The 19,981-nt window shown below is 44.3% G+C and overlaps 1 protein-coding gene across 1 annotated transcript in view; it reads right to left on the bottom strand.

Annotated features, from left to right (window-relative positions):
• LOC148454343 (uncharacterized) overlaps positions 1–19,981 on the bottom strand; it is a 68,253-nt gene that overhangs the window by 29,202 nt on the left and 19,070 nt on the right. The window contains 2 exon segments of the mRNA XM_088461012.1: positions 10,925–11,096; positions 11,823–13,983. Coding sequence (XP_088317138.1) covers positions 10,925–11,096; positions 11,823–13,983 — 2,333 coding nt within the window.

Genomic DNA, 19,981 nt, shown 5'->3' with positions numbered 1-19,981 from the left:
TCAGTATCATCGAATAAAGTCTCAGATGATTCGCATCTCGCCAGAGGTTCAGCTCACCCTCGCCTGGTGGCTGGAGACGACTCATTTAAACAAGGGTCCCAGGTTGGGTACTTCTCACCACGGATGCAAGTCTGCAAGGATGGGCAGCAGTGACAGGTCACCACACCTGTCAGGGATGGTGGACGGTTCTGGAAAGTCACCTACCAATAAATATCTTGGAGCTTCGTGCAGAGCACAGAGTGCTCATACTGGCGCAGGACCTCCTACATGGCAGGCCTGTCCAGGTTCAGTCCAACAACACGTCAGCAGTGGCCTACATCAAGCATCAAGGAGGCACACGAAGTCTGGCAGCCATGAAGGAAGTGGCAATGATTCTGCTGTGGGCAGAATGTCATCTTCCAACAATCTCAGCAATATTCATCCCGGGTGTACTCAACTGGGAAGCAGACTTTATAAGTCACCAGGACATACACGCCAGAGAATGGGCTCTTCATCCAGACATGTTTTCAACTCTTGGTGGACAAGTGGGGATTACTGGATGTAGACCTCATGTCATCACATCACAACCACAAGGTCCCCAGGTACAGGTCCAGAACAAGGGATCCCTCATCTGCCTTCGTCGACGCTCTGGTGGTGAGGTGGGACTTCAGGTTGGCATACCTGTTTCCTCCAATCTCCCTCCTCACAAGAGTCATCAGACAGTTCAAGCAGGAAAGCAGCAGATTAATACTAATAGCTCCTGCCTGGCCCAGGAGGCATTGGTTTTCAGATCTGACAGGTCTATCAATAGACAGTCCACTTCCACTGCCTCTACGGCTGGATCTGCTAGTGCAGGGCCCCTGCCTATATCAGGATTTACCTTGGCTGGCTTTGACGGCATGGGTCTTGAGTCTTCCGTCTTAAAGGCCAAGGGTTTTTCTACCTCTGTGATCCAGACGATGCTGAGGGCAAGGAAGCTTGCTTCCACCCACATCTATCAAAGAATTTGGCATTCATTTTTCCTTTGGTGTTTTCACAGAAAATATGATCCAAAGGTTTTCAAGGTCTCAAGAGTACTTGCTTTTCTTCAGGCTGGATTAGACTTAGGTCTTCGCCTGGCTACCTTGAGAGTCCAGGTTTTTGCATTGTCAGTTTGGTTCCAACCCAGTATTGCCCCTTTGCCTGGATGTTAGAACATTCTTACAGGGGGTTCTTCAGCTGCAACCTCCATTTCTCCCTCCAATGTCTCCATTGGCTAATCATCCTTGGTTCTCAGGGCACTGCCATCTCCTTCCTTTGAACCCTTGAATACATTGGACTTGTGATGGCTGACAGCGAAGACACTTTTTCCCCTCACTATTTCTTCAGCTCGCAGAGTTTATGACTTGGCAGCACTGTCATGTTGCTCTCCATATTTGATTTTTCATCAAAATAGAGATGTCTAAGGTGGGTAACCTTCTGGAGGTGGTTTCCCATTTCCATATAAATTGTAGTCCCAGCCTTTCAGTCTTCAGACTTTTCTACAGGTGAAGCTTCCTTGGATGTGGTTCGAGCCCTTCGTATCTACGTGGATAGTACCAGATCCATCAGGAAATCGGATTCGCTCTTTGTGTTATATGGATTTCACAAATGAGACTGGCCAGCAAACAAACAGACTTTGGCTCGCTGGCTGTGTATGACTATTTCTCGGGTCAATACACAGGCTGAGCTCCCTGTCCCAACAAGGTGACAGCACATTCAACTATGGGACTATTATGGGCGGTTAGACATGGCACCATGGCTGAACAGCTGTGCAAGGCAGCCACTTGGTCTTCCGTCTATAACTTAGTTATTTACTGTGGACCCTGAAGAAAATTAGAGTTATGGTATAACATTCCTTTGTTAACTCTTTGTTCCCCTTGGGAGATGAGGAACCCCCCTCTAAATTGAATACACCTGCACTTGTGAGAGCTGTAAAATCTATTCTCCAAATAGAAGAGACAGAACCTGCTCCTAATGCAAAACAGCCACTCTTTAAATGACAAAAGGTAGTTTTACCAGAGTTTCCCCACTCTGATCAGCTATCTGATCATATGAGTGAGGCATGGAATATGCCCAGTAAAAGATTTCAGTTGCCTAAACATTTAGGTTCCTTTTAATCTCTTCCCGCTACTGATTGCACTAAATGGGAAGTTCCCCTATCAGTGGATTCCCACATGACGTCTGGTCAAGAATGCTACCTTACCTATCCATATTACAACCTCCATATAGGAGACTACGGATAGAAGGATTGAAGCTGGTTTATAAACTATATACTCTCTTACAGGAGCTATTACTTGTCCTGCCAGGGCTACGGCCTGGGTGGCAAAAGCCATTGAGAGTTGGCCCTAGAATACACATTTCTCTCTGAAGCTTTGAGGAAACAGCTGTCTTACATATCTCACATTAGAGATGCAGCCTCCTATTTAGGTAAAACAGCTCTGGCTACGGCTCACCTAGCTTTCAAGGCATCTGTCACTTCTATGGTAGCCCGACGTATTGTTTGGCTCCAGGGCTACGGCCTGGGTGGCAAAAGCCATTGAGTTGGCCCTAGAATACACATTTCTCTCTGAAGCTTTGAGGAAACAGCTGTCTTACATATTTCACATTAGAGATGCAGCCTCCTATTTAGGTAAAACAGCTCTGGCTACAGCTCACCTAGCTTTCAAGGCATCTGTCACTTCTATGGTAGCCCGACGTATTGTTTGGCTCCGCTCATGGAAGGCAGATTCGGACTCTAAAAAGCCATTGGAGTCTCTGCCTTATTGTGGGGATATTCTGTTTGGCACAAAATTGTGACTACCTTAGCAGCTTCCAAGATGGCAGTCCTGCCCTCTATATATAATGCGAAGCCTCAGATGTCATACTTTCATCCTCAAGGAAAAGCTAAAAGGTCAGTCCATTCCAAGGCATTAGGCATCAACTAAGGCCTCCAAGCCTAGGACCAAACAGACCTGGGCTACTAGACGTCCACCTACCAAATCTGAAAACAAGCCACCAGACTAACAAGATGGGCCTCTCCCTGGGGGCTCCCAGGGTGGGAGGCCAACTTCTTCAATTCGCCTAGTTCTGGCTTTAGACCACATTAGATGCCTGGGTAAGAGAAAAATGATCACCCACGGATACGCTTTCTCCTTCCTGAGGCGACCCTCCAAGCAGTTCTTTTGCACAGGACCTCTATCTGACCGAAGTAGGGCCCTGCTGCTCCATAAGGCCATTCAGTCCTTACTGCTCTCAGGAGTAATAATTCTGTACCCCTCACAGGGCTATTATTCTACCATTTTCTTGGTGCAGAAGCTCAACAGGTCTCATCGGCCTATCCTCTCACAAGTCTCTGAACAAGTTTATCAGGGTGCCCAGGTGTTGTATGGAAATCCTCCGCTCTATTGTCCTGGCTCTGGAGCCTGGGGACTTTATGGTGTCTCTGGACATTGAGGACACTTACCAACATGTAACAACAGAAAAAAACCCTTGCACTAATTGATAAACTAGTACAGAAAGTATCAAAAATTTCTAAATAAATAAAACACATTTATTATCACAAATACACTCGAATAAATTTCATTGATCGGTCAATAATCTAAAATGGCACATATCCATATTATTGGGAGATTGATGTATAACAATTAGTAGTTTAAAAAACAATATAACCTCAGGATCCAAATTAAGGACGCTATATTTGAACCTCTATATAACCCTGCCTGTATCTTCTAAAATCCTTCCTATAAACCTCTAAGGATGACGCTAATTTGCGTACGCAGTCATACAATAAATAGAGACTCCAGACTCAGAACATGTGGTTCCAAAGCACAAAGTATTATTCAAGTAAAAGTACAGTCAGTTACACGCTATGATCTGTGTACAATTTAGCGCAAAGGAATTATACAGACCCAAGTACAGTATACATACGCAGCGCCTCTGGTCCAGATGTTAGATATCCCCCTCGTCCGTCAGCATTCAGCATGAAGACTAAGACCCAGTGTTTGAGCACACGTTTATACCCCCCCAGAATAGACAGGACAATAGAGAAGTTTGTTGCTGATATCATTGGTTCCCAGGGGAGAAGCATCTGTTACAGAGCATTTAACAGGCTGGTTCAAATAGACCCACCCAGCCTCTAACAACTGGGGGTCTCTTCCCTCCCGCCCCCATGCTGCATCCTAACAGTTGTTCATAAAATATACATTTTGTTGCTTGTAGTCTCTGCGGTCCATAAGTTGAGAATGCATGATGCGATCTCCACAACAATAGTACCGGAATTCTGTTGAAAGAGTATGCATCAGTACGAAACCAAACACGGCTCTCTTAGCATGTATAAAACCTTAGTTATCAAATATCTTTATTTCACAGCATTTAAACTAACTGAACCAACTTAAATCTTATACTTTAAAGCTTATTAAACCTTATGTGTGAATATGTAATGTGTGAGTATTTGGGGTTTGATATAAGGACGCTAGTTAACTTGCGGCAGATGCGTGCGCATACAAAGTCCTATGCATTCGCTAGTATGCGACTAGTTAACAGCGCAATTGTGCATAGTAATGTGTGTATGGGAAATGATGCACTTAAATCTCACTAAGTGAACATCTAGCAATGTGACATGCTGAGCCTGATAGTTCCACATGCCCCGTTAGCAGGCCCCCACCTTTCCCAGGCTTCAAAAGAAAAACTCTTTATTCTCCCAGTCTCTTGTGTGAATGGAAATAGCCCAGCTACAAGAGACAGACCTAAGATAACACTCTAGTCTTTGAAGTCATTTCATTGCAGGAAGCTTGCTAATGTAAGGTGTGTATTCGAGCCAGGCCACCTGTAGTGAGAACAGACACTATCCAGGAAGCTTATCCACACCGGCTAGTTGTCACGTGGCCATCTGCTCTATTCATCTAATGCAATCCAATTTTGACATACTGTAAAGCCATTTCTGAAATATATCCTTTATAATACGTAAAGTCATGAAATAGGCTTTTGGTGAATCGCCCTAACTTATGGCGATGGTCACAAATGCATTCGCATGATGTTAATAGTATTATCACCACATGTACTAAAGTGTGAGTTTATCTAAAATGGCGCTTAGGCGGCCATTTCGCAAAATGGCGTCGCTGCGATTCAATTTTAAACTGATCTTGTCTCAGCCAATAATCCAGTTTCGACAAAATATTATTAATACAGGATGTAGGAGGTGGATATGCATAAAAATGTATTTAAAAAAAATTAATAAAAAAAATATATAATGGCAAATGATCACTGTGCCCACACTGAAAAAGTCTTAGCAATATTAAAAAAATGTCCTTTCCTTTGGATAGTAGAGTTTTTAGAGTTTACGTGGATTCTGGCTGCAATTGATTAAGGACAAATGTCCGACATGTATCTCCGAATAATCCGTATTAAGGGACCTGTGTTGATGTAATTAGTATGTCTCCTCTTTGCGTGATCCACCCATTCCCTCTAACACAGTTTGAGGGAGGAATATATCCGGGGAAGGAAAATGTCTAAACTCTAAACAGGGGACCTTCCCAGCTCGTAACTGTCCAGTAAGAGTATACTTAGGGGGCAGCAATGTAATCTCTGCCTCAAACCCTCCTTGTGCGGATCACGTCTGGCAAAAGCAAATAAGCATCCAGAGCTTCCGGCAGCAGCAGCACACATACAGGTGTCACAGACTTGATCTTAGGGTGCACAGATATCCCTGATGCGTTTCGCACCAACGATGGTGGCTTTTTCAAAGAGTGGCATATAACTCATTAGAGACCCTTTTCAAACCAGCAGCTATGTGCTTGATTAGTGTAATCATTTACCCTTAGTGATCACACATGTTGGAATCCACCTTCTACAACCTCCCAGCTATCTTTGCAGTGTTCATCCCAGGAATTCTCAATTGGGAAGCAAATTTCCTCAGCCGTCATGATATGCATGCAGGAGTGGTCTCTACATCCAGAAGTCTTAACTCCTGGTGGACAAATGGGGTCTACCGAATGTGGACCTCATGGCTTCAAGACACAACCACAAACTTCTTGTATGGAGCCAGGAAGAGGGATCACAATGCGACCTTTGTGGACGCATTATCTGTGAAGTGGACTTGCATTTGCTGTACCTATTCCCTCCAATATCCCTTCTTCGGATTCTTCAGAAGTTCAAACAGGTAGGAGGCACAGTCCTGTTGGTAGCTCCGGTGTGGCCCAGATGCCATTGGTATTCTAACCTTCAAAGTCTGTCCATAGACATTCTTCTTCAACTTCCTCTATGACTGGACCTGTTGTCTTAGGGTCCCTGTCTGCATGGCCCACCTGTCTTCAATGGCTTGGCTCTTGAGACATCCATCCTAAGGGCTAAGGGATTTTCTAGCTCTGTGGTCCAGACCATGCTCAGGGCACGTGAACTGGCCTCGGACAGAATTTATCACCGTATATGGCATATTTCCAGTGGTGTACTCCTAGAAACTAAGACCCTCAAGATTTTAACGTTTCTAGATACTTGCCTTTCTTCAGGCTGGACTGGATCTTGGAATCCGCCTAGCATCTCTGAAAGTGCACACCTCTGCTCTCAATCTGGTTCCAGCTCATAATTGCTCCTCTACCAGATTGTTCACACCTTCCTGCAAGATGTTCTACGTATACAATCCCCCTTTGTCCCTCCTGTGGCTCCGTGGGGTGTCAGTGGTTCTCCATGCACTTGAGGAACCTCCATTCGAACCCCTGGATTCAGTAGATGTCAAATGGCTCACTGCGAAGACTGTTTCTTCTGGCTATAGCATCTGCCTGTAGGGTATCTGATTTAGGGGTACTTTCCTGTCTCTCCCCATTTCTAATCTTTCATGCAGACAGGGCTGTTCTTAGAACGCACCCTAGCTTCCTTCCAAGGGTGTTTTCTCATTTCCACCTTAATGAGGAAATTGTGTTTCCAGCCTTTCAATCAACTGACCTCTCTTATGGTGAGGCCTCTTTGGATGTGGTCTGTGCTCTGAAGATCTACATGGACCATACTAGTTCCATCAGGATATCTGACTCCCTCTTCATCCTCTATAGATTCCATGAGAAGGGATGACCAGCTAACAGACTTTGGCCAGATGAATTTGCATGACTATCTCATAGGCTTACACACAGACTCGACTTCCTGTGCTTGCTTCAGTATCTACTCATTCTAGCCTCTGTGGGTCCCTCGTGGGCAGCCCAATGTGGCACGTCTGCTGTACAACTATGCAAGGAGGCTACATGGTCCTCTGTCCACACCTTTCTTAGGTTCTATGCCTTTGATACATTCACATTCTTAGGATGCTTCCTTTGGGTGCTAGGTTCTCCTCTCAAGAGCATCCCTGCCCTTGAACTGATTTGGGACAACCCCAATGTCTCCCTGGGGAGCCGTATGGACCCTGAAGAAAGTTATGGTAAAACTTACCTTGGTTAACTTTTTCTTTGAAGTCCATAGGGTCCACAGGGCACCCGTCCTGACTTCTATGGGTTTATTCTCTTGGTCACTTGTTTCCTTCTGTGTGAGAGTGTGATTCCAGTGTACCTGTCGTCCTTCTCTCCTGTCCTGCTCCTGCCTTGGGCTTGTTAGCAAAACTGAGTTGCCATCAGGCTGCAGGCGAGGTATAGGAGGAAGGGCCGAAGCATGCTGGGATTGAAAAGCTTTGCTATTGGTGTCTGGTCCACCAAGTCCCACCTACACCCCATTGTCTCCCTGTGGACCCTATGGGCTTCGAAAAAAGAGAGTTAACAAGGGTCATTTTACCATAACTCTCCTTTTATCCTCTTTTTTCCCTTCCCACACATAATAAGTCTCCCTTGCCATGACCGCAAACACATGGAACCATTACATCCTCATTATACACTTATGTACATACATATACACCACAGTAGCTATACAGTTATGTACATACATATACACCACAGTAGTTATACATAGTAATGTACATACATATAACACAGTAGTTATACAGTTATGAAAGATGCAATAATTATGTTAATTTATCTTACCGTTATCTAAAAAGGAATGTGATTTACTGTATGTTAACACGAATTAAAAGGTATCTTAAATGAAAAAAAATCTACATGCAAACTGTAACACACAAGTCTTTATTATTATGTATATCATGACTCTTAGGAATTTCATTATAGGAAAACAATTATATTTCTTGGTTCAACCTGTACAAGTGGTTTATTGATATTAGTTATACATTTCCATTAAATGGTCATCAGTATATTTGCTGCACTATAATACAGCCTCATATCCTTTAACAGTGTCAATAAATAGTAAAAAAATTTAACCATGTTTTCATATTTATATTAAGGCCTGTAAGAGCTTTATAGTCTCCAGCCATGGTAACCAGGAAGTTGTGTACGCCGGTCCCGGTCTCTAACAGGACTGTCCTAGCTCAGGATAAATAGTGTGTGTGCCTGGAAATCTGAGGACCACATCAATCAATAACTGACAGACCAAATATCTGTATCATCACATTGTTACAGTGTCAGTCACCAGTGGTGAGATATTGTCCAAGGTGTGACTATGGTATACATTGGGTGAGTGCAACTGAACACACACATACATATCACACAAATTACAGAAATCCAAAAACACTGTTATTTTTCCCTTTAGGTACAGGCACAGGGATTGGCCCATTGATGGAGCTGTTTCTAGTCAGCAAATAAAGATTATTACAAAGGATCAGAAAAAGCTGGAATCTCACCCTCACTCTATAAATAGGAACATGTCATCATAAATTAATGTGTCCCCCTTTCCTCACACACACGGCCTGATTCAGAGCCACACGCCCATGTATTATAGTGTACGCACTAAGGAACAGCTGTGATTGAGATGCGCAATATGAGAAATGTCTTGGAACGTGCTGGGGTTTCCTGGGCGGTGACTGGAAGATGTATAAACAGATGCACAGAGATGGTTCCTCTTATGGAAGTACTGCGGTTGTGTTGCTGAAGTATTTGCATCCATAGATGCTCAAATCTCATTGGAGGATCAATCTGCACCGGTCATAGGGCTGGTACACGTTTGGATGGGGAGACCGATGGTGGGATCTAAAAATGACCTAGGGAGTATTACAGTGTGTATACAGATGCTGAAAGTGGGCACCTCAGTCCTTGCACAGTCACATGGACAGATATACACCAGGGAGTATTACAGTGTGTATACAGATGCTGAAAGTGGGATCCTCAGTCCTTGCACAGTCACACATGGACAGATATACACCAGGGAGTATTACAGTGTGTATACAGATGCTGAAAGTGGGATCCTCAGTCCTTGCACAGTCACACATGGACAGATATACACCAGGGAGTATTACATTACAGTGTGTATACAGATGCTGAATGTGGGCACCTCAGTCCTTGCACAGTCACACATGGACAGATATACACCAGGGAGTATTACAGTGTGTATATAGATGCTGAAAGTGGGCACCTCAGTCATTGCACAGTCACATGGATAGATATACACCAGTTAAGTACCTGGTAGCGACATTTGCATATAGTCTCAGATGGGTGACTGTCTGCACCCACCTGTGAATCAGCCCCACAATGTCTGAGTCAGCCGTGACATGTGCCGCTACCAAGGCTGAATATAAAAGTGCCAGTATAGGCAGTTGCCATGGTGTAACATATAGTAATTGTATACAATAGAGTGAGCCAAGGTCCCACCAGTGTATCACGTACAGAGGCCTTAAGCTGTGACTGTGATCTTTGGCAGTAATTTGTGTTATTATATTCTGACTGGTCTGGAGGGATCACGTCTTCTAGGTGACAGTGATTCCTGTATGACAAGTGTTTGGCTACTGTAGACATTAACATTAGTATATAACAGTGAGATGATCGGATCATAAAGACCAATGGTCTTAGGGCCTGATTCAGACCCACTCGCGAGCGGCTGTCCGCTCGCAAGTGGGTCGATGTTATGGACTGAGCATGCGCACGACGGAGGGAGCTCCGTCGTGCGCATGCGCCAGACGCGACGAGCGAAGGAAAGTCCTTCGCTCGTTGTGTCCGATCAAAGGGGGCGTGCTGTCAATGTTGATTGACAGCACGCCCCCTTTGGTGGGCGTGCCGGGGGCGTGCCTTCCTGACGGGGGCGTTCCCACGGGAACGCCTCCCGTCAGAAGCCGGCCCACTGACATCACTAGTGATGTCAGTGGGAGTGATTTTGGCTCTGATAGAGCCAAAATCACTCCGGAGCTTGCGGTTGAAAACCTCAACCGCAGGCTCCGACTCGCAATTTCGATGGTCGCGATGGTCTCGACCATCGCGGCCATTACAATGCACGCTCGTATAGCCTGTGGGTGGTGACCCACAGCTATACGAGCGTCCAGGAGGACGCTCCATGAAAATGGAGCCCGGCCCTCATTCAGAGCGTGCGCTCTGCTCAGAGCGTACGGCTCTGAATGAGGGCCTTAGTTTCTTATGGAATTACCACTACTAAGCTAGAGGTGAGTGGGGAAGGCAGACTAACATGTGAGCTGGGGTAAGGGGGAGTAGATGCCAAGACTCATGGACTGTTAGGTGACAGAGGGACATGAATGTGGCAAAGAGGAAACTAGTTTCTGAAAACTGTACAGGAATGAGAAAGTACTGAGAGAGCGAGTGTAGGGCTGTACAACAAAAGAGTGACCCTACAGTATATAAAGCCAGCACTAATAATACACAATATTTCCTGCAGCAGCAATCCACCAATGTAGAAGCACTTTTGCAGGTAATAGGACAGCATGGCGTGTGAGATCTGGTGTTCTAAGTGTTGTTGGCCAAAGATGGTGGCAGGAGCACAGGTGTCTTAAGATATAGGTGAGTGTTTTTGGAAGAAGACAGAGAAGGCAATAAATTCTACAGATAGAAAAAGGGAAGAAAGCATGGCAAGGTCAAGAAAAATAGCTCTATGTAAGGTGGTGTCTAGAGACGGGACAGGTTGAGTCAAAGGAAATTGCGATCACAGAGTAGAAGAGCCAGTTGGATAGTTTGGAGCAGAGATGGGAGAAGACGAGGCTGATGAAATCTCCATTTCTTGGTGGAAGAGGAATTCCAATGAGAGAGCTGAAGAAGTGAGGGGGAGAAGAATAGCAGCAGCAATGGCATCTCAGTTGGCAACGGGAGTGTTGAGATGACCTACAAATACATTACATCAGAAATGATCATGATATTGGGAAACTGGACAGGGAAAGGTGAATGACTGCAATACTGTCACTCACATGCTAGGAAGTTACAGATTCTATACTGTCAGCTAGGATTGGTTCACACTGGGGCAGAGGCCTGAAGCCTCACGTGCCCACTGGTCTTCAGTACCGGATTCGCTGCAAGTGACATGCAGGTAAGACAGAAGCCAGCAAGAAGTGTCAGTGCTCCCAGTTCGGTAACGGTCGGGAAGGTCAGGTCCAATAGTCAGGAGAAACCGTGGTGAAGGTCTTAAGTGAATGATCAGGAAAAGGAGCCAAGCCAATAGGTCAGGTAAGCAAGAAATCCCAATAGCAAATGAGCACCAGGATGATGTAGTAAAGAACTGATACTGGAACAACATACTGAGTAGGATTAAATAGGTATTTTGAATTGCGGCAGAAAACATAAATGTAACAGTCTCATGTCCGCAGTTTCAAAAATAATGACATTTCTCACAAGAGGGATCACATGGACAAGCAGCAGAAGCTGCCCGAGGCAGACGGCCATGGAGAACATAACTGAATCCCTCCACCATGAATGCACGGGGAACGGGGTTGATTCCAATATGAAATGTTTTAAAGGTAATTTCTTATGGAAGAGAATTGGATAGGCATGAATGTTGGTGATTTTTTTCCCATAGAACATTTCCCCCAGCCAGTCCTTCCAATGTAAAGCTACGGTCGCTCTCCTGTGTGACTTTTCTGATGTCTAGCAATACAAGATTTACTAATAAACCCTTTTCCACATTCAGAGCAAGAATATGGTCTCTCTCCTGTATGAATTCTCCGATGTACAACAAGGTGTGAATTAATTAGAAACCCTTTCCCACATTCTGGGCAAGAATACGGCCTCTCACCTGTGTGACTTCTCTGATGTATAACAAGTTTTGATTTGTTTCTAAACCTTTTCCCACATTCCGTGCAAGAAAATGGCCTCTCACCTGTGTGACTTCTCTGATGTTCAGAAAGTATTGATTTACATGTAAAACATTTCCCACATTCAGAGCATGAATGTTTGTATGCTCCTGTGTGACTTATCTGATGCCTAACAAGTGTCCACTTTTGTTTAAAACATTTCCCACATTCTAAACAAGAATATGGTCTTTCACCTGTGTGACTTCTCTGATGTTTAACAAGTATGAAATTACTAGCAAACCCTTTCCCACATTCCGAGCAAGAATATGGTCTCTCACCTGTGTGACTTCTCTGATGTACAACAAGGTCTGCATTACTTTCATACCCTTTCCCACATTCTGAGCAAGAATATGGCTTCTCTCCTGTGTGAATCCTTTGATGTCGAGAAAGTACTGGTTTACATGTAAAACCTTTCCCACATTCAGAGCATGAATATTTGTATTCTCCTGTGTGACTCATCTGATGTTTAAGAAGTACGGATTTACTAGCAAACCCTTTCCCACATTCTGAGCAAGAATATGGTCTCTCACCTGTGTGACTTCTCTGATGTACAGCAAGTTCCGATTTTTTTCTAAACCCTTTCCCACACTCTGAGCAAGAATGTGGCATCTCTCTTATGTGACTTCTCTGATGTTTAACAAGTAGGGAATTACTAGAAAACCCTTTCCCACATTCCGAACAAGAATATGGTCTCTCTCTTGTGTGACTTCTCTGATGTACAGCAAGGTGTGATTTTTTTCTAAACCCTCTCCCACATTCTGAGCAAGAATGTGGCATCTCTCTTATGTGACTTCTCTGATGTTTAACAAGTAGGGAATTACTAGAAAACCCTTTCCCACATTCCGAACAAGAATATGGTCTCTCTCTTGTGTGACTTCTCTGATGTACAGCAAGGTGTGATTTTTTTCTAAACCCTCTCCCACATTCTGAGCATGAATACGGCCTCTCTCCTGTGTGACTTCTTTCATGTCGAGAAAGTACTGATTTATATGTAAAACCTTTCCCACATTCAGAGCATGAATATTTGTATTCTCCTGTGTGACTCATCTGATGTTTAACAAGTACGGAATTACTAGCAAACCCTTTCCCACATTCTGAGCATGAATACGACCTCTCTCCTGTGTGACTTCTTTCATGTCGAGAAAGTACTGATTTATATGTAAAACCTTTTCCACATTCAGAGCATGAATATTTGTATTCTCCTGTGTGACTCATCTGATGGTTAAGAAGTACGGATTTACTAGCAAACCCTTTCCCACATTCTGAGCAAGAATATGGTCTCTCACTTGTGTGACTTCTCTGATGTACAGCAAGTTCCGATTTTTTTCTAAACCCTTTCCCACACTCTGAGCAAGAATGTGGCATCTCTCTTATGTGACTTCTCTGATGTTTAACAAGTAGGGAATTACTAGAAAACCCTTTCCCACATTCCGAACAAGAATATGGTCTCTCTCTTGTGTGACTTCTCTGATGTACAGCAAGGTCCGCTTTCTTTCTAAGCCCTTTTTTACACTCCAAGGAAGAATATGGCCTCTCCCCTGTATGATGTAGAACAAGTTCTGGAATAAGACCTTTTCCACATGCAGAGTAGGAAGTATTTGAAGTGCAGTTGCTTTTAGTATGAGTAGATGTATACTGTGTATGATCTGTGGGTGTATAAGTGTCATTGTCTGTGAGGTCTTCTCCATCACATGAGACTGATTCCTCCTTAGTATGAGTAGATGTATACTGTGTATGATATGTGGGAGTATAATTGTCATTGTTGGTGAGGTCTTCTTCATCACATGAGACTGGTTCCTCCTTAGTATGAGTAGATGTATACTGTGTATGATATGTGGGTGTATACATGTCAGTGTGTGTGAGGTCTCCTCCATCACATGAGACGGATTCCTCCTTAGTATAAGTAGTCAGATCTGTAGATTGTTCTGTGGATAAAATACAGAGGTTAGAGTCATAAAATATAATTGTCTAATTCATTCCACAGCAGTAACTCCTCATTCAATTGAGAAAACAAATGGTAAAAGATAACCCCCCCTGGGAAGATATATAGGACCTGATTCAGAGCCAGACGCAGCTGTGACAGTCTTTGCCTATTTTGCCGCAGTTGAATCAGTGACTTTATGCCATCACACAGCCCATCCCTGGTGCACGTCTGTGCGTCCCAATGTGCAAGGACTGAGATCGCCCACTCGCAGCCTCTATACACGCTGCATCACCGTCTGGTGCGTCTTTAGTCACACCAACCATATAACCATGGCTATAGTTCATACCCGGTTTTATAGACTTTTCAAGATCTCTTTTATAGGAAGCAAATAAGGATAACAAATAGAATACATAGAGGGGTGAAATATACAGATGTGTCCTCTAGCCTCAATATGCCACGCGGTGCAAAATGCCTGGTGCAAGTGAGCCGCCAGGCCTCGTGCAACTCTTCTAGCATTGGCATAAATATATATTTTTTTATTTTTTTGCTGAAAATGTGTCTGTAAATTCTCCTTGTGTGTAACTAGTCACATCTCATTGCGATTTAAGAGTCTAAACTGGTGGGCATCCTAACACATGGATGGCCACTGGCCACCAGTAATCTCTACAGATGTGAGTCTTATGAGTACCCGCATGACCTGCAAAGTTTGGGCAATAAGACCATTGGAGAAGCTTCTTCTGAAGTTTATCAGACACAAAAGTCTTTCCCATAGAGGGACTTTATTGGTCTTGGTGATGGAGATGCTTATTTGGGTCAATGTTAGGTCAAGACTCAGGCAAACTGTCATCCTCTCGAATGGAGCAAGACAAAAACAATGGCCACCAAGCTTGGCAAGGATTCAAGGATTGAGCAGGTTTAAGATACAGTAGATTTTTGTCATCAGTGTAAATGGTGACGGGAAACTGGAGCACCCTCTAGTAGATACTGCATTTGTCCAAGGAAAGTTTCATTATGAGTAGCTCCTTGTCACCTATTGCATAGTCTCTCTCAGCAGGAAGGAATTTCCTAGAAAAAATCCACATGGATGCCACTGACCATCTTTGGCTTTTGTGAGAGTACCGCTAGTACTCCTACGGGGAATGCATCCACTTCTAGGAAGAATTTTGCTGCCAAATCTGGCTGATGTAGAATTGGGGCGGAGGTTTGAGATTCTGGAAAACTAAAAAGGTCTCCTCTGACTATGTGCGAGGGTTAGCGCCTTTCTAGCACCTCTGTGAGACCAGAGACTATGTGACAATGGTTGAATAGTTCTGGATAAACTTTCTGTAATAGTTAGCAAACCCTAGGAAGCATTGCACTGACTTCAAAGAGTTTGGTTGAGGCCAATCAATAATTGTCTTGAATTTTGCAGAATCCATGCACAAGTCTGTACCAGAAATTAGGTAGCCCAGGAATGGAATGGAAAAGACCTCAAAAGTGCAATTTTCAAGTTTACAGAAGAGTTTATTTTTTCAAAGACGTAGAAAAACCTCCTTTACGTGTTTACAATGGGAAGTTAGATCAGCTGTAAGCTACCCAGAGATCGAGTTTGGAGAAGATGATAGCTCCTTTAACATGATCAAACAGTTCTATAATCAAAGGAAGTGGGTAACTACTATTGATTGTGATCGCGTTAAAGTGACGGTAATCGATACATGGGTATATGCATCCATCTTTCTTCTTAAAAAAGATGTCCGCTCCAGCTGGTGATTAGGAGGAATTAATAAAACCACGTTTCAGATTCTCACAGATCTACTCAGACATGGCTTGCGTTTCAGGGACAGAGTGGGCACACTCCCCACAAGGAGGGATCTTGCCTGGGAGCAAGTCAATGTGACAATCCCATTCATGGTGAGGTGTGACGTTTCAGCTGACTCTTTTGAAAATACATCTTGAAACTGTCTGTAAGGCAGTGGAAGAAGGGGACCTTATTTGGAGTTAATACAATGAGGAACTACAGATTGTAGACAACTCGATGAACACTGGGAACCCCAAGAAAGGAGTTGGTGTGTAGACCAGTCTATATTTGGATTATGATGCAGTAGCCAGGGAAAGACTAAAAACAATCCGACTGGAAGCCTCGGGAACGACTATTAACGACTATATAGAAATTAGGTCATCCAATTGTCATGCACCGGGCTCTTAGGCTATGCTACTTGTCTCTCCCAGCTGTCTATGAAGTTTTCATGCTCTGCTGGCCTTAGGTTTACCTGCAGTGTGCTGCACAGTCTGTCTGCACGCAAGAGTTTCCCCAAGTACCAGCACAAGGGTGCTGCTATCTTGGTCACCTGCTCCATCTCAGCCAGTCTGCATGATGCTTCTGCTCAGCTGACTGCACCATCAAATCGGGAGTCAGCAATCCCTATAAAAAGGACTTCCTGGAGCACCAGCCAGTTGCCGGTGCAATGTTGATTCTTCAGACACCAACCTGGGTCACAAAAGTCTGCAGCCTACTCAGTTGTTCCTGCTTAGACAGTGTAGCCAGCATTCCGGTTCCACATTACCGGTCCCAGCCCGGTCTGCATTCCTGAGTCTATTCTCTATTTTTTACTTCCCTAGATCATAGTTCCTGACAGCTATCTCACGCTTATCCTGCCTATCTCCTGAGTTCTTAGTTATCATGGTTTAGTTTTAGTTCCTTCCTACTCCATGCGTATGAATCTAATTAAGCCACCAAGCTTCCTGCACAGTCTCCAGTCCTACTCCAGACACACAGCACAGCCTTGCCAGAAAACAGATTTGAGAGCCTCTATATCCCAGGATACCTTGAATTCAAGAGAGTCTGAAAATTAACAACATACTGTACTACAGTCTGGTGACCTTGGCATACATTAATGATATCAGCAGCAGGAAAAGTAGACCTCATTGGCTCGTCAAAAAAATGTTTTTAACATAGAAAGGGACTTCTTAATATCGAATAGAATAGGGTGAGACATTTACCATAGTGGCAAAGCCCAAGCTAAGGCTTGTCCGGTTAGCAGAGAAAATATGTATGCAGTCTTAGTGTATGCAGAAGGAAAATGCGTAGGTTGTAACTGGAAATGGATTGTGCACTGGTTGAAAAATGGGACCAGATAATTCGGCACAGTAGCCGAATTATTAAGCGATGCCATTAACCGGAATGGGACCCGTGGTAATAGTACCTTCGACGGAGTGGAACCGCAGGCTTGAACCGGACTGAGACCGGTGAGAACAGCAGCTAGCCAGAGTAGAACCGCAGGCTAGAACCAGACTGGAACCGGTGCTGGACACACAGGCTGGAAAGGTGAAGACTGGAAGCTGGACACAGCACAACACTGCAGAGTAGATGAAGCAGACTCAGAACCAGCAGCTTGCAGGAACCCAGCAGTCAGAAGGGCTTACTCACTAGAGAGTGAGATCACAGGGGAATAAAGAACCACATTGTTCCGATAATGTGTTGATCTCAGGTGCAGGCTTAAATAGGATGCTTTTGTAAGGGATAGGAGGAGGCAGTCATGTGAACGCAGCAGGTAGAGAATGGAGGTTAGTACTCACCCTATCAAAGACAACATGGTTGCACCAACGAACCTCATTGAAGGACAAGTACCTACTCCCAGAGAGACCAAACCCCCTGTATGTGGACCTGAAGAACAACAGTTCTCCAGCTCCGGAGACTGGCATTCATGGTCTGGAATCCAGCCTCCAAAAGGAGGGACAGACAAGTCTGAGGGGAGATATGGATGATTAGAGACAGGTAGAGACGTGTGCCGTCTAATTTGGAAAACTTTCGACTGGAGCTCAAGGGAATGGTACCATCTGAACTGAACTGCTTCATGGAGGACACAAGTTTTCCCAAGAGATGCATGCAGAGATGGATGGAAACTGCCCTACAGTGTATGTCCAGATGAATCAGCGATTGGATGGCCATACTCCTGTCCTTGGGGCAGAGAGACAAAAGGTATAAAATAGCATGCCTAGGAAAATCATCCTCTGCAATGGTGCAAGATTGTATTTCTTAAAATTGATAATCCATTCACGTGAGATCAAGACCCGATATGTCAACCGAACAAAAAATCTCCAAGGAAAGGGCCTTGATAAGAAGGACGTTCATATATGAAACAATGGTGACACCCAGAAAGCGGTGGTGTGCCACCATGACCACCATCACCATTGTAAAGACACAAGGAACTGTTGAGAGGTCAAAGGGTAGAGCCCTAAAATGGTAATAAGCATATTGAACTGCTAAGTGGAGCAGGAATTGGTGAGTATCCCAAGTGGGAATGTTGAGATAAACATATGTCCATGAATACCAAGAACTCCTCTGCCTCTGACTACTTTGTACAGGGGGGACTCGCTGCAATCACCAGGTCACCTCAAACAGATTCCTCCACCAGGCTCCTACACCGTCACCTCAAACAGATTCCTACACCGCCACCTGGAAAGGTTTGCTTCTTGGTATGAGTGGTTACTCTGCTGCAACACCTCCAGGTTGATGGCTGAAAATCCTCCACTGGCCTTTTACTGTGGATCAGTGTTGTGCTTGGTAGAAGGCAGAGGGTTTGAGCTTGTAGACACTGGCTCAACCTCAGGACAGCCGGAGTACAGATCAGCATTTTGCGCTAAGCTGGTAGGCACAGTATAAAAGCATATACAGGCATCTTTTGAGGTAGGAAGAGCTTTATTTCCTCCTGTAAAATTTATTTAAAGAGACATTTTATTCCTAGCTGAGGTACAAGAAATATCACATCATTCAGATGTTCTTGGAAGATGATCCGCTCCTCTAGATGTTCATAGGATCTACACATCTGAGCTCTCAGAGCCCTTATTTTGTACAGTTCTGACCATGCCCGTTAACCAAGGCATGGTGATGATTTCATTGTACATGTGTATTCCCCTGCAGAGGTTTAACATGGTGGCCAGTGGACAGAGGGTAATGTTCTCCCCTCTGTACATGAGGCTGCCTGGTAAGAAAGCGCAGCCCTTAGCAGGAAGATGGAAGCCTAGGAGTGGGGGATGTTATATCTGTATCCCCAACTAGAAAACTTCCAGGTCTGCTCCAGCCTGTTCCCCCTGGTCAAAAATGGGGTCCAGAGGGAGGGAGGGCTCTAATAAGTTACCATATATCTTCGCTTTTCTGGACAGTAAGACGTTGTCCCCATTTACTAGTATTAGCCATGGTCTGAATAAACCCTGTTCAATGCACTATTGAGTCAGGAAAGTTATAATTTCTCACACAGCCTGACTCCATTCCTCACAGCTCCAAGTCTTTAACATGAGATTACATACCTCATACCTTTAACATGAGATTACATATTTATAACATACATTAGTGCTAGTATATAGCTTAGCTCAGACCAGATCAGGAAAATCCTTATATGTATTTAAGTATTTCTTGTACAGATATTACTACTATGAGTGCACAGAGAGGTCCATGGGTAATGTCACATGTGATGTCAGGAGGATCTTGGGAAAATTAGAATTATGGTATGACATACCTCAGTTAACTCTTTTTCTTCAAGGTCCACAGGATCTACCTTGGGGTCATGTAGTTGGAGAGATCCATTGCAGCAAACAGCTTACAGCTTTGAAGCTCCCAGCATGCACCAGTCCTCCTCCCTATATATTCCACACCCAGCCACAGGCATTCAGTTTGTAAACAAGCCTAACGGCAAGAGACGTAAAGAGGAGAAGGAAGTACAATGTACACAAGAAACACACTCAAAATATGAAGAGGGAATCAGTGATACAAAAAGGCAAAGAACAGATCCCAACTGAGGCCAGGTGCATCAGGGTGGCTGCCCCGTGGACCCTATGGACCTTGTAGAAAAAGCGTTAACTGGGGCATGTTATACCATAACTTTAATTTTCTTCCTCAGGGTCCATAGGGTCTACAGGATCTACCTTGGGGATGCCCTAAAGCAGTTCCCTTAAGGATGGGGACGCTCCTGAGCAGAGAGGAGAATCCGCGGCCCAAAGGAAGCATCCTGGGAGGCAAAAGT

This window comes from Taudactylus pleione, unplaced genomic scaffold (genome assembly GCF_031769625.1).
Source record: "Taudactylus pleione unplaced genomic scaffold, aTauple2 ptg001003l, whole genome shotgun sequence".
Taxonomy (NCBI): Eukaryota; Metazoa; Chordata; class Amphibia; order Anura; family Myobatrachidae; genus Taudactylus; species Taudactylus pleione.
This window is presented reverse-complemented; position numbering and strand designations above follow the sequence as displayed.